This window comes from Centrocercus urophasianus, unplaced genomic scaffold, assembly GCF_019232065.1.
Source record: "Centrocercus urophasianus isolate 14NV4802_14NV808 unplaced genomic scaffold, USGS_Curo_1.0 seq_14, whole genome shotgun sequence".
Lineage (NCBI taxonomy): Eukaryota > Metazoa > Chordata > Aves > Galliformes > Phasianidae > Centrocercus > Centrocercus urophasianus.
The window spans coordinates 6171282-6185696 of NW_024884586.1; the positions used below are offsets into that span (position 1 = coordinate 6171282).

Below are 14415 nucleotides of genomic sequence, written 5' to 3' on the forward strand. Positions count from 1 at the left end.
AAGATCACACTCAGCAGAGTGGTGCAAAAATTTGTGTAACTGCTGTTTTATATTGTGCTTTATGGGCTCTATTGGTAGTGAGCAGTAGCTTATAGCTGATTACAAATATGTATGTTATGCCCCTATAACCTAGGAGAAACGTGGCTGTGACATGAGCAAGTACAACAGATGATTTAGTTCTGTAATGAGCTTGGAAATACAGTGCTGGCTTGCGAGGACTTAGTTTGTCTTTGAGGTAATGCTAATTTAATGTTGCTTTTGTGGTGGATGGGGCAAAGCTTCATCTTCCTCATTGGTGCACAGTAAAATGCATCATAGTGAACTGCAGGGTTTCGCCTCTGCCCTTCTCTGACTCCTTCTCCGTACCTACAGAGACACTTAAAGGGAACTCCTATTCAAAGCTTTGAATATTGCCATATGTTGGTAATATAACATTGAAAAATAGATTTAACAGACCGATTAAAATCCTATTTGTGGCCAGGATCTGTGTTAGTTCAATTCTTGTGAGTTGTTTTTTATGGCCTTACCTTGCTGCTTTTTCTTTAAAGCATGTAAGTAATAGCAGTAATTGTGCTGCAGCTGTGCCTGGGTGTGTATGTCTGTTTCCTCTCTGAAAATGACAGAGATGTTGCACATCAGCTGCTGTGAAGTGTGAAACATTAAAGATTAGATGTCAGGCCAGAAAAAAAAATATCTCTGGGGTGAGAATCTTCTACTACAATTTGTTATAGGTGTTGTTTAACATCTGTAACGTTTTAAGTCCATATGAGCTTGTAGGTTTATAAATTACAAAGTTCTTGTCCTCGTAGGTTTCCAAGTTATTTGGTGATGTGGAAGAACGGTTGTTTCCACAGTTTAACTCGAGGTTGGAATGATTCTGGAGAGGAAGTAGTGGTATTTTTCAGTTTCCATGTTCGAGGTACGTTGAGGACATTGAAACAACAGAGAAAGTATCAAATCAGAGACACTGGCTGAAAATTTGGTGAAATAAAATCAAATCCGTTCTTCTGGCATTCAGTTTTATCAGAACTATTCAGGAACTATTTTGCTTTTGCTGAAGATGCAACAAAAATTAAGCTCATCCTTTAGGATAAATTGTTGTGACTGGTTCTAGTACCTGCTATTCAGGTATTCATTCAGCCTGCTATTCATTCAGATGTTTTGTATGTTAGTGTTAAAAGACACTTGTCTGAAATGCATAAGGGATATCTGGGGGATATCTCCAAGCTTGAATTTCTAACTGTCCCAAATGCATTTCTTTAAAAAGAATGTGTTTATGTAGGATGGTAATATAGATAGATAGGAAGAACAGAGGCACCAACGAAGCCTCCTCAAAAGAGTTCCTCTGTGCTGTTGGCACCTGATCAGTATTAGCCCTTGCTGTCTCACTTTCTTTCAGTCACAATCGAGAGAACAGTTGTTACTGCAGACACACAAAGTGACACCCTTCCAAAATGCTTGGAGAATAGCACTACACTTCTTGTTGCCTCTTCTGGTTTTCCATTAGTTGTAACACTGTCAAATGTTGTTGAGATAAAATTACTCTTAATAGTAATTATATTCAAATATTTTAAATATTTTTCGAAGGCAGACTTAAGCAGAAGACTGTCTGTGTAAAAAGTGTATGTCTGCCTTCAAAAACACATCTTGTGTAGTAATTTTCTTTAAAAACTCCTGTAGGTTTGAAAGTTGGCAAGAGCCAGCACTGATGAAAGGTGAATTTCTAATTGAAATAGTTATGTTTCATTACTAAATTTGCTGCTGGCGGTTAGTAATGTATGGTAACACAATCAGATTAGATGAAATAGATTGCCTTAAGGGATGTTTGTCTTAGTTGTGCTTTTAAAAGCTTGTTTTCAGTAAGTTTTTAATGCAAACTTTGAATTTGTTCATTTGGGCAGTGCAGACGAGAGACGCTTTTGTATTCTGGTGATACAGGGAGAGAGAAAACGTGTGATTGCACAGAAATAGCAAAGGCAGTGAGAAGCCGTATTGGTGGTGGTGAAGCAAACACAGCACACAGATGCAATATATGCAATTTGTTCTTGAAATTAACATGCTTTTCTTAAGACTAGCAGTAAGTAACATAAACATATCTTCCTTTTATACTTACGAGTTTGAAGCAAGTTACTAGGTAACAGATCCATATCAGAGCTAAGCTAAACATGCAGATCAGCAGAAGCTCCTTCATGTATCTTGGAAGGAGAAAGAAGCCATGGATGTGATTTTTTAGAGTAAAAAGTTTGCAGCTGGCATGGGGCCACAGTGTTGGATTGATCTCTGGCAGCGACGCCACATCACCCAGCCTTCTTCCACCACAGCTCGTCCTCACAGATGGCCATGAAGTTGACCTTTTATAGACGTATCTATTGACCAGGAGAGAGAGAGCCTGAGTTGTTGTCAGTGAATAACTTCTTATCCAGTATTCATAGAGGCAAGTCTGGCAATGGGCTGATGGCAGAGCCAATTCACATTTCTGTTTCTATTCAGCTTCTGTTCAAAGGGGAGGAAAAGAGAGACTACCAGAGCCCTGGATGAACTTACTGGAGCCATACAATAGTCCTTTTGTTCCCTCTGAGGAGTGCTACTACATGTTTTGAACATTTGTAGTCCATTTGTCTCTTGCTACAGTTTAAATTCTTTAAAGGATTAAATGGGTTGATAGTTGCAGGCAACTTAAAGGGCCTCCGTGCTGGTGTTGCTGCATGCGAAAAAAACAGTGGAAAAACATTGTTTGTTTGTGATAATTTGATCCTTGTAGATCAGCTGAAACTCGCTCCAAACTGGGTTGGAAAAGATTTAGCTGCACATCTTCTCTATGAGGAGATTTGCATTTGTTTTGAAGAAAAATGATCAAATACCACTTCACTATTAGGGCCCATCAAAAACGTAGGTTCATTGCAGAACATTGCAGCTGACGATGTGGGACGTAGTACGTAACCACTATGAAGAAATGGTAAGGTGCAGACGATAGTTAACTGTATACAATTACTTCCCTTGTGACAGGTTTGTGATGCTTGAGGATGCTCTCAGCCTGCCTGAGCCAGCCAGGCATGCTGACCTTAGCTCCCATGACCCGTAGATCAGTAGACATTACATCTTCATCCACCCGTTGTGCTCCAGCACAGTCATCCTTAGCCTTGTGCTTTCCAGTATCCGTCAACTTTGGGGAAAATTCAGCCATATTACACTGTGTTAGTTGCTCAGGCTGAAGTTTGATGGTTTTACTGGGGCCTCTAGTGGTGGGACGGCTGCATCACCAAACCAGAGCTACGCTTACGGGCTGGCCTGGAAGGATTGCTTTCCTCCCTCCCTTTGAGGAGATTTATCCAGCTAAAGGGCAAGAGGAATGCAATAGAAATCATTCATTTGCATTCTTATGCAGCGTTTTACGTAGAGATAGAAGAGAATGTGCTGAGGGAGCATAAATAAACAGTAATAAACAGTAACAGAGCATGAAGGAGGAGATGAAGGTTAGCCTCAGAGGTCTGTGTTGAGCAGTCGTCACAGGATGGTTTCTCCCAGCTCCAGACCTCATTGCTTTTTAAATTAGGACATTTTCAGGAGCTCAGTAAGGGAAAAAAAGATTAACGATACAAGGAAAGGTTTAGAAATGAGGCAGGAAACAACAAGCCTTTCTTGTACTGACATTAAGACTGCCACAAAAGGATTTGCTGTCTAGCAAGGGAGTTTTGAGCTCCTTATGAGAGCAAGCTGAAGGCTTTCAGAGGCTGTAGTTCTCTTGCCCCTCAACAGTGTCATACATAAAAAGCTGGGTCTTTATTTCATTTGTAAATCAACTTCTTCTTCATGTTGTATTTGAGTTTTTTGTATTAGTTTTAAAATCCCTTCTTAGCTAACCTTACATGGAAAACTTTTGAACCAAATCCAGCTCAGTGTTGTGAAGTACTTTTTAACACTTCCCCTGAGCAAAGACTTGATGGAGTCCAAAGTGTCCAACTTGGGAAAGGGAAATCTACTTTGATAAGAGGGAAATCAGAGCCTCAATTGCTCTCAGCCAAACAGATCTGAAACAGGGCTCTGTCAGGAAATGCCCCTCATTTTCATGGCTGTGCTGTGAAGGCCAGCCAAGTGTTGGCTCTGGTGTACATTTTCCATGTTGTCTGGGTGGCCAACCCTGCTGATTTTGGGTCAGTTAGCATTGTGTCATTGCCACAGGAGTCTTTTTTTTCCTCTCTTTTTTTCCCCATTTTTCATTGTATCCTACTTCTTCCAGGGTGTGTCTTAGCAATGACTCAGAGTGCAAAAACAGTGCTGTTAGGCTGAATGCAGGAATGTGTCTTGTTCATGTAAAATAAAAGTTGATGCTGTAAACTCTTAATTTTGGAAGAAAATGGCAATGTTAACTGAAAATTCATATCAAGAGAAGAGTTCTTCTGTTTAGTTGTTTGTTTAATACCCAACTGTGCTTTCCATGGATGCTCATGTGATAGGCAGCTTGAATGTGGTTATAATCTGTTTTTCAGTAAGTAGCTGTTTTAAATATTACTCACTGCCATTGCTGAATAAGCATACTGTTCTCTTTGTAAGGGCCTTCAGCAGGATCATCGCTGAGGAGATGTTACAAATGGGACTGATGCAATTATGCAGAGAACTTAAAACTCCTGAAACCACTCAGCCTTTCTCTGGCATGACGTTTTGTTGTTGCTTTCTCAGCTGGATAACTGCAGGATGCTTCAAGAGCTGCTAGCAAGCCATGAGGTGATTTCCAGCACCTGTGGCCTGTAACTGCTCGGGGCCTGCAGGTTTGGAGGAAATGTAAATAAGCTGATTGGCTGCACACAAAAACCTTAAATTGCTTTCCAGTCTGAAAGCCATTGTAAAGAGGTCTGATGGTGCTTCCCGTGGTCAGGAGTAAGCAGCAAGAGAGCAATCAGTTGCAATACACTAGTGTTTGGTGTCTGAGCCTGTTATCATCTCATTTGCTGCCAGAATCTGTGTTTCTTGGTCTTAGGCGTCTGTTGCTTGTTTTGTATGTGCATGCTCAGATGAATCATCACTTGGTACTAAACCACAGGAAAGCTTTCCTGAGAAATATTTCCATAAAGGTAGGGCTGAGGAAGGAGAAGCAGCTCTAACAGGAGCAATTCAAATGAGATCCATTCTGTGTATTTTCTCTATTTCAGATGTGTTGCCCAGAAAATTCCTTCTTTCTACATTAGGCATCTGAGAAGCAGATACAGGTCAAATCTGAAGAAAAATCAAGAGAGGAAGGAGAAAGAGGGGTGTGTGTTTTTCCAGTGTGTTTCACTTCAAATTTCCATTCAGTGTCTCCTTTTGACTTTCCTAAGAGATGTTGTCTTCCACAGCATTTTTCATTCACTGGAAGTGTTGCGCAAATAAGAATCTCCTAATTTGTTTTCATAAAAGCCAGTGGAAAAACCTAGCTGGTTCTACTTTGGTGAAAAGCTTGTTTTGGGAAAGACAGAATTTACAAATGTCAGGAGTCGAATATAAATGCATGGAAAGTGGAAATAAAATGTCTTCTTTCACATAACTTCCTAATAGCTCAGAATAGCTATGCACAGTTGTGCACGGCTACTGACTGCTTTAGGGTTTTGCATAGCTTCCTAAAACACCATGGTGTCCTAAGGACGCCCAGCCCTACCCAATTAATAACAAACATCTGCTCATTTTTCTTTCTTCTGAGCTTTTGGACCTCCAGCTTGCCCCATGCATTCAGTAGCAAATCTGCTCGTTTAGGCTAAATGAAGAGAAGACTCCAAATATCTCACATAAACTTACTGCGCTGCTCCTAAACTGTGAGCTTTCTTTTTCTTCTGGATAAACCCACTTGACCCAAACATTCTGTGTAACAGTGTTCTGTGGGTAAGCCGTGAGCGCCTGCTGAAGATACTGGAGGGGAAACGTGTAAAGCTGACACAGACTGCATCGTATTTTCAGTTTTGCATTGAAAGGGAATGGATCATTGAGTTAATCTAGGGTTATTTAAATTGAAAAGCCTGTTGTAGGTTACAATTAGAAGGATTTAGCATAACATTTTAGGAAGAAGTTAGAAAATAGGACGAAATACCATGGCAGTACATTTTAGTTCATTTTCTAGTATGACTTTTTTTTTTTTTTTTTAATCCCAAAAGCCAGAAGCTGCCAAAGTAAGGTATATTGTTTGAAGTAGTTCACATAGGTGCACATGCACCTACTAAGGAAGAACTGCTTTTAATTACCAATTCAAATTCTCTCATTTCTGTTGTCCTGTAAGTCTACAAAATTCACTTATTTAGCCATAACATGGAAATAAATGCAGTGAAACATCCTGAGATGGCTTGAAAGAGGTGAGAATGTTGCATTGGTCCAAACCCCAGCCAGCCCTTTGGTATTGTTATGTCCTGCAGGAAGGTGTCTGCTGGTTTAGACTTTTAGACTCCCAAACATTGGGAAGATGCTCACAGCTGGAATAGCAGCCAGAGCCTTACAAGTCCTGGAAAATGGGCAAATATAGGAAAGCCTTATCAGCCTGAAGATACAATACCTGGGCAATATCAGTGGCATTATCACGGTGGCCCAGGGTTTAATTTTCCTGGGTCTAATGTTCACTTATTTTGTGACTTTGAGCAAAACCTTTCTGTAAGAATGCTATCTGAATAAACCTATGGCAAGTATGAAATACTCCACATGGCAGAAGGGACTGGAAGTAATGGAGTTATTACAGCTTTCTAGTTAATGTTTTGTCAGCTGGGCAGTGAGGACTGATAATGTCAGTAAAGTGAAGCCTGGAGTGTTAGAATCATGGTCATTTCAGTGTGTTGGCTTGCCCTGAAGTTCTTAGTTACAGCTGTGAGACAGGGTAGTTACAGCAGGTGGGCATAGCAGGGAAAAAAAGAAAGTATGACCACTGTTACCTGACTACTGAGCTTAATCAGCTGATCATTTGATTGCTGTTGCTTTTGTGGAGGGGTTCTCATATGGAATTTGGATCTCTTTGGAATCTTTGGAGACTGCTGAAGTCTGTGATGAACAGATCTCTGTGATAGTTCAGTGGTTTTGATATGGAGTTCCTCCAAACCCGGGAGGGTGGGTAGGTGAAGATGTGGAGGTACATGTGTGAAAGACATTTAGCTTTTTTTTTTTTTTAGAGCATTGTGATTGGTTTCCTGGCTTTTTGCATCTGGGTCATAAGCAAACAAGCAATAGCAAGCAGCAGCCCCATGTGTCTTCTTAGGAAGGATTTGTGGCTAAGATAGGATTTTTTGGTTTGCTCACGCTTCAGCTGTTGAACCAGCTTCCTGACCCTGCATTTACATGAACCAAACCACGCCGTGTATTTTGGAAACCTAAGCACCCCAGGGAGATGGGTTGCTGTATACAAGGGTTTTCCCCTGGTGCAGGAATCCTGACTTTGCTGCAGGGTGCAGTTTAACAGCATAGCTAAGTTGATCAAAAGTCTCACTGCCAGCAGAAGGGGAGACACTGCTGTCCTCCCTGCTGCTGCCTAGCTCTATGGCAGGAAGCTTTTAAATCCTCCTCTTTGAGTCTAATCAATCATCAGTGGGATTTGGGCTTCTCAGACACCTGGAATTTTTGGAAATGGTTTCCCACAGCTCATCTTAGTTTCTTCATTGGTAAAATTATGTGTGAAAATAATGGTTCCTCAATTAGGTGACCCACTGTTCATCTGTAAAGGATGGAGCTGAACCCTGCATTTGTTACACACCACAGACTCCTGGATGATGAAATCCTGTGCAGGAAGTGCAGGATAGACTTTGTGCAAGTGAGTTATTCAGCTCCCCTGGAAAGGCACACCCTTTGATTAGACTTTGTGTGGCTGTGTGACAAAATGAAGACTCATTTGCCACAGCTGATGACAGTGAGAAGTTTGTGTATATGCACCTCTCCTGTTGTTTACTTCAAATGTTCAGTATTTTGTGTTTAACTGTCTTTCTTTTCTTGATTTATTGAGTGTTTCCTAGCTCTTCCCAAGGACAGAAATTCTCCCCTGCAAATTCCAGCAAAAAACTACACAACTCTTTATACATGTATAACACAGATCAATGTAATTGAAAAGAAAAATGGATATATTCTGGGTATATCAGATGTGAACACAAGGAGAGTCAGGTGTTCAGCATGAATGTCCCCTGAAATAATACACAAATGTTTTGTATAAACAGCATTTCAGTAAGTAATCATGGGAGGCCAGGAAACAGTTCACTTGATGGTTGCAAAATGCAGCACGGAATGACTGAGTCAGGCTGACGCTTAGGACTGGGATCACTTGTTTTGCGTGGTTTTATGTTCCATAAGGAGGCCTGCCTGCTGCCAGCACAGTGCTTCATTGGATTTGGTTAGCACATAGGTTTCTGGAAAGTCAGAAAGATATTGTGAGACTGCCAAAGTCTGTGATGAACAAAAGCAAGTAAAATGGAAGGAAGATGTTGATTCATCACAAGACAGAAGTTTTGGCATAATTTCCTCTTTGTTACTTGAGCATCATTAACAAAACCCATGTGTGCCCATACAGCCGAGCTCTTAGCAGCTCGGTAGGAAGCTGCCATCGAATCAGCTGCTTGTAGCTGGGGGTAAAACAGGGATCAACATGCTTATTGTCTGGGCTGGTAGGGGAGGAATGGGGAGGTGGGGCAGGGGAAGCAGGGGCGTGGGGGGCTTGGTAGCATCATAGCTATTTCTCAGCCTTGTGATGCCCGTTGTTCCTACTACTCAGGAAAAATGCTGAAACCCTGAACTTGAAGTTAGAGAGAAGGAAATGAGAAATGTAAGAATTTAATAACATTGGAATCTTCAGGGTTTTACAGAAGAAGTAGAAACTTAAGAACACGTTGTGAGTTGTATTAGATTTTTGCTGGTTTGCTTGTAAGGCTATAGAAATCACTGTTGGTGTACACAGTTCTGTCACATTTTTGGTGGTTTTTTTTGTTTGTTTTGTTTTGTTTTGTTTTTTTGTGATTTTGCTTTTCTTATTAAACATAGAATCTTTCTGACTTGACTTCTAGGTTGCCCTGCATTTCAGAGAATCTCTCCTCTTGCTCATCATTCAGTATCAGTTTCCAGACAGCATAGACTCAGTTCTGAATGCTGCACAGGAGTGTTTTCCTGCCTCAAGTGGCTTTTTCCTTTGTAGTCACTTCTTCCTTGGCCACTTTCTTGCATCAGAATATACACTCTTGACCTGAGTACAAATGAGCATGCTTCCTCATTTCCTAATGCCATAGCATTTTGCCTGGGCTCTCAAATGTTCAAAAGGGTTGACAATGAGCTTCATGTTTGTGTGTCCTTTGTGCACTAAGCTGTCAGTAGGGCTGCTCTGGAGAAGATCAGGAGTTGGTTCTCTGCCTTTTAGAAACATTCTTTTGCCTAGGAAGTGTGACCTAACTTTTTGCTCTGGCGTTGAGACCAGCACAGGCTGAAGGTCTGTCACTACTGCATGTATTTCTCATTCCTGTAAAGCTTGATGGTTTTGGTGTTTTCTTTGCTGTGCTGCTTCTAGTCAGCTGCTCTTCATCATCTTTGTAGAGGCTATTTGTAGCCTCAACAAGATGCCATTACATCTTTTAACCTTTTGAGACCCTGATGCCAGGAGCCACTGCTGAGGGAACTGGTTGTGGCAGCACAGGGCTGAGAGGTGTCTGATTTGCTGCTCTAAATTTACATTGTCTTTGTGATGTAGCTGCTTATTTTGAGTTGGCTCACGGAACTGCAGAAACAGAGTGACTGAGATTGAGGGCGACCCTGGAGAATAACCAAACCTTCTCCCATTGCCTGAAGAAGGTTCAGGAGCGGTTTGCGGACCTTTGCTTGCTCATCGCATTGCTGGGTGGTAGCAGCCCAGTCTAAGTGAACAGAAAATGGTTCAAAACTGGAAGCACTTCAGATGAGCACATCAACTTTTGCAATCAGCAGCCTTGGTGCTTTGAGTGACTAATGCACCGTGCAGCATAAAGCTAAATTGGATTTTCTAGGGGCAGTGTGTTATGAGGTCCAGTCAAAGGACCAGCCCTTCTGCAGACAATGGGAGAGCAGTTGGGAATGCATACAGCTTCTGGTTGCCCACACCACAATGCTGGAAGACAGAAGCCTTCCTGGCATGAGGGAAATGCAATCTGCTGGTCCCCAGCACCAAGCTGCCTGTTCTTGGGATACGTATCTGTTCCTGCTTTTCTTTGCCTTTTTGTGAATATGTTTGCAAGGTGAATAGTTGTATTTAATCCCTGATACAGTTGCTTCGGTAATCTCCTGTTTATTGTGTGACAAAAGTGACTGCAGTCAGTTGGTGTCAGCTTGCTGTGAGAGTCCCAGGAATCAGTTTTCCTTGCAAGAGCTTTCAGACCTTTTCTTTCACTCCTTACAAGCATTTTGTGCTGCCACCTGGAGGGAGGTGAAGAGCAGTTAACAGACCAGTTTGTGCGGTTAACAGGAAGGGAAATGGCTTATTTGGGACCAAAAGCGTGAAGTTGGAAGACCAAAAAGCATTTTCAAAGCAAAATTCTTGTGAGTGTCACTAGGGATAGTTCCAGATTGCAGTTAATTGAAAACTACTGATGTTTTATTTGTATATATACACTTATAAACTAGTATTCAGAACATATACAATGACTTTTGAACTTGGACTTCACTGAGAGGGGTTTTTCAGATAATGCAAAATATTGTTTTGTGAGAAGCAGTAATAAATAATGTTTATGCCGCAATAGGACCAGAGAAAAATCTCTGCAGAAAAAAAAAAGACCCTCTAATTGTCACTTATCAATTTTTGGTGGGGTGATGTGGAGCCTACCAACAAAAGTCTCTTTTCACTAAGATCTGGCTTTGATTTTTAAATGTCTACATGTAAAACAGCCACTATATGCACTGCAAGATAGATTTACATATTTTTTTTTTTTGACAAATTAAACTCTGCTCTGTTCAGAGGAAATAAAACAGAGAAACGGACATTTTGCCATCACATTTGCTTTTTCTCTGTGATAGATGGGTGTATTTTTGGTGCTGTTGGATGTTAATGGATTTTTTAGTAGCTCTCAAGTTTTAATCTCTATTATTTGGTTTTGTTTTCCAGGTCAGATGTACAACTGCCTGTAAGTATCATTCTCTCATTTTGTTATATATATATACACACACACACACACACACACACATATATGTTTGTATGTAACTTCTGCTCTCTTTTCCTGTAAGGAAAATAAAGCAGTATCAGGTAAGTATATAAAAAGCTGCTGAAAATAATTTTTAGAAGTAGCATTCAAAAATGTGAACTCACTTCTTTTTAGTGACAATAGCTCCAGCAGTGCACTTAGGGATACCTTGTAATATAAAAAAAAAAGCATTTTAATTCCATTGCTTTTCAGTTGTAAAGAGTTCTGGTAAAATCAAATACAGATTTAGCATGAGTGGAAAGATGGGAAAACACATAAAAACAAAGCAAAAGAAACCACCACCCGAGAGTAAAACAAACAAACAAACAACAACAACAAAAAAAACCAAGACTCCCAAAATGTTGCTTTGAGGAATTTTTGGAGCGTGACAACTGCTGTTCTTGTCAGAATGACAGCATTTCATGTGTCAAAAATTTCCCAAAGTGCTGCTAGGTGAGATCTACCTGCATATTGAATGTCAGACTTAAATGAGTTGGCCTTTAAGTTTTAGGGCCAAATTAAACTGAGAGGGATAAACTCACCTTTTACACTGCTTTAAGAGAGTATGTATAGTTCTGAAGGAATTGTGAGTCTGGCTTGTAGTGCTTTCTTTGCTTTCACTTTTTATGTGAATCCACGTCTCTATCAGCTCCAAATAAATACAGAAATTATGATTCTGTTTGTTTTCCACTACTTCCAAACCAAGAATCCTGTTGTTCATGGCCACCTTTCCTGAACTTGCTTGCAGTGTATGTTGCTCATGTAAAGTATTTCAGCTTCAACTAAGATAGTAATTCTTGTGTGTAGCTGAATCAACTCTCCTTGCTCGCCGGGCTGCACTCCGTCAGCCTAAGGTTTCCTGTAGCTGTCTGATATCTCTGCCATGTGGGAATACAGTGTGTGAATACCACATCTCTTTATTTTCTCATCTGCTGATGATAAGAGACCAAATCACTGTGCCAGGTTAAGCAGAGCAGTTAGCTTTATGTGATGCGTGAGAAAAATGCACATGTGGAATGTGTCTGTAAGTTCATTTGATTATTTTCCATCAAAACTGCACTGAAATAAAGAGCAGATCATGGGTAGCCTTCATTCAGTCTATGAGCTGAGTTAGTAAATCCTGAAATCTAATCTAATCTAATACAAATTGACAAAAGTTAAAGCTAGTGAAACCAGGAAACACAAAGAGAAACAAACTGGGAAAAAGGAGGTGATGTTGGATCTCTATTAATATCTATCAGGATATCTATTAATGACTGAATTTTGCTCACGAGGAACGCAGAAGTTTTGTAAAGATATTTATTGATTTTTATGTTTTTTTACCTTTCAGGCACTGACAACTGTAGCTTGAAAAACATAACTGAAGAAATGGGAACCAGTAGTAATGATGAATTATCAGTGAATGCTACAAGTGGGAGCAGGAGATTATCAGAGGATGTGTCACTATCTGGCAGGGCGATGAGTGATCAGAACAGCGTAGCACGTAAGTGATTTGGAATGTCGGTGGGATGTGAATGATCCTTCAGGGTTTTTTGTGTTTTTATGCTATGTTAGCTGTTCTAGTCCAAACTTTTATCCAGAGTGCAAAGATCATGTCTGGAAATGGATCCGAGTGTTTTGCTGGAGTAGAGAATGAGACAAAGAAAAGTATTTACACAGCTAACTGAAAGTGTAATATAACACTGTGATTGTAGCATGGTCCTGAAATAGCTTGATCACTGTAAGAACTGAGTTCCTTCCCCTGACTATTATGGGAATGTAGCATTATGTGAAAATATACGTAAAAATATTATTAGATTTTTGCAGTACAGCTGCAGTAGTTCAAATATACAGTGACCTACAAATTTGAAATATATATGTGTGACAGAGTACAGCTGAAATAACCTACTAGAATCTAGAGGAGAGATCTGTGAATGTTGTAGCTCGAAGGACCCCTTGGGATAACCAGGTTAGGAAAGCATTACAGGCTGCATGGTCCAATCTTTCTCTCCAGTTTGCATGAAGTTAACACCTGACACATGAAAGACATCACTGCTGCACCAAGACAGCTTTAATGCTTGAGATGAAACTTCAGGAGTTGGAGTATAAAGAGTAGATCATAGAGCTAGTAAGCATGCTATACAAGATACAAGAGCAGCTTGATTAGAATAGCAGTTATCCAAGGGAAAGACAAAGCTCTATCAATAAGATAGCTGGAAGAGGAACACTACACATTCGCTGTGAGCAGATGATCTTCTGCTCACATTGATGGATTGTTGTCTTGCCTTTCCCTGAGACCAACCCAGTACTTGGTCTCGAGGCAAAATATGTTGGTGTGAATTCTGTCAACTTAAATTTGCCAACTTATATTTGAATATCACAGCTAATGACCCCTACACATACAGAATGAAACTTAGAAATAGTGTCTCCAATAGATATAAAACTTTAAGTATCACCAAAGCCAATATTACCAGGCTAATTCCTGGGATGTTGTAGTTTCACAGTCTTTGCTGTAGTGACTGATGGTCAGACAGAAGGAGAGGGAGCATCCAAAACATGTCACAAGTAAGTGACAGTTTCTTGCAGACGTGTTTCTGGTGGAATGAGTTTTGCTGTGCAGCACAACGCCCTGCATGCATGTGTGAGCAGTAGAAAAGAAGGAGAATTCCTAGGTCCTTCTGTTTTTCTTCCAGCAATAATTGATCTTCCTTATCTTTAGCTGTGCTGAAATGCACCGCCATTGCCCCATTCCCCTGCACCATTGTCTCCTTCCTGCCCATCTCTCCACATTCCCAAGGGAAACTGTGGGAGTACTGGCACAATAGTCATGGCTGCTCTTGCTTCTGAATGCAGGAAGGAGATGAATCCCACTCAAGATGCCTCTTCCACATTTTCCACTTATAAGCCCATTGATGGGAAAGCCTCCACGAACCTCTGGTGCTGTTGCTGTGGTGTTCTTGCACTCTGATTGATGAGTGATGTGAAGAAAGTGAAGCAGTGGTGTGTCTCTGTCTTTCCTGCATTGCTTGTCAGCAGATACTCTTCCTGTTCTGTGAGCAGATACAGTTTGATGGACTGTTGTCTTGCCTTTCCCAGAGCCCAGCAAGCTGTTTGATCTCAAGGCAGAGTATGTTGGTGTGACTTCTGTCAACTTAACCTGGACAGTGAACGACACAGCATCAGACACCTACAGATACAGAATAGAGGTTAGAAATGGGCCCTCCATTTACAATGAAACATCAAATATCACAGAAACAGAAACTACTGGCTTAACCCCTGGGACGCCGTACACTTTCACAGTCTTTGCAGTAGCAGC

The 14415-nt window shown here is 40.8% G+C and overlaps 1 protein-coding gene across 2 annotated transcripts in view; it reads left to right on the plus strand.

The window, feature by feature from the left end:
- The window catches only part of PTPRJ (protein tyrosine phosphatase receptor type J), a 62518-nt gene that overhangs the window by 29484 nt on the left and 18619 nt on the right, over positions 1–14415 (plus strand). For both annotated transcript variants that reach the window (XM_042813631.1, XM_042813632.1), the window contains exons 2-3: positions 11045–11063; positions 12451–12603. In XM_042813631.1, the coding sequence (XP_042669565.1) occupies positions 11045–11063; positions 12451–12603 (172 nt within the window). The remainder of the gene's footprint in view (positions 1–11044; positions 11064–12450; positions 12604–14415) is intronic.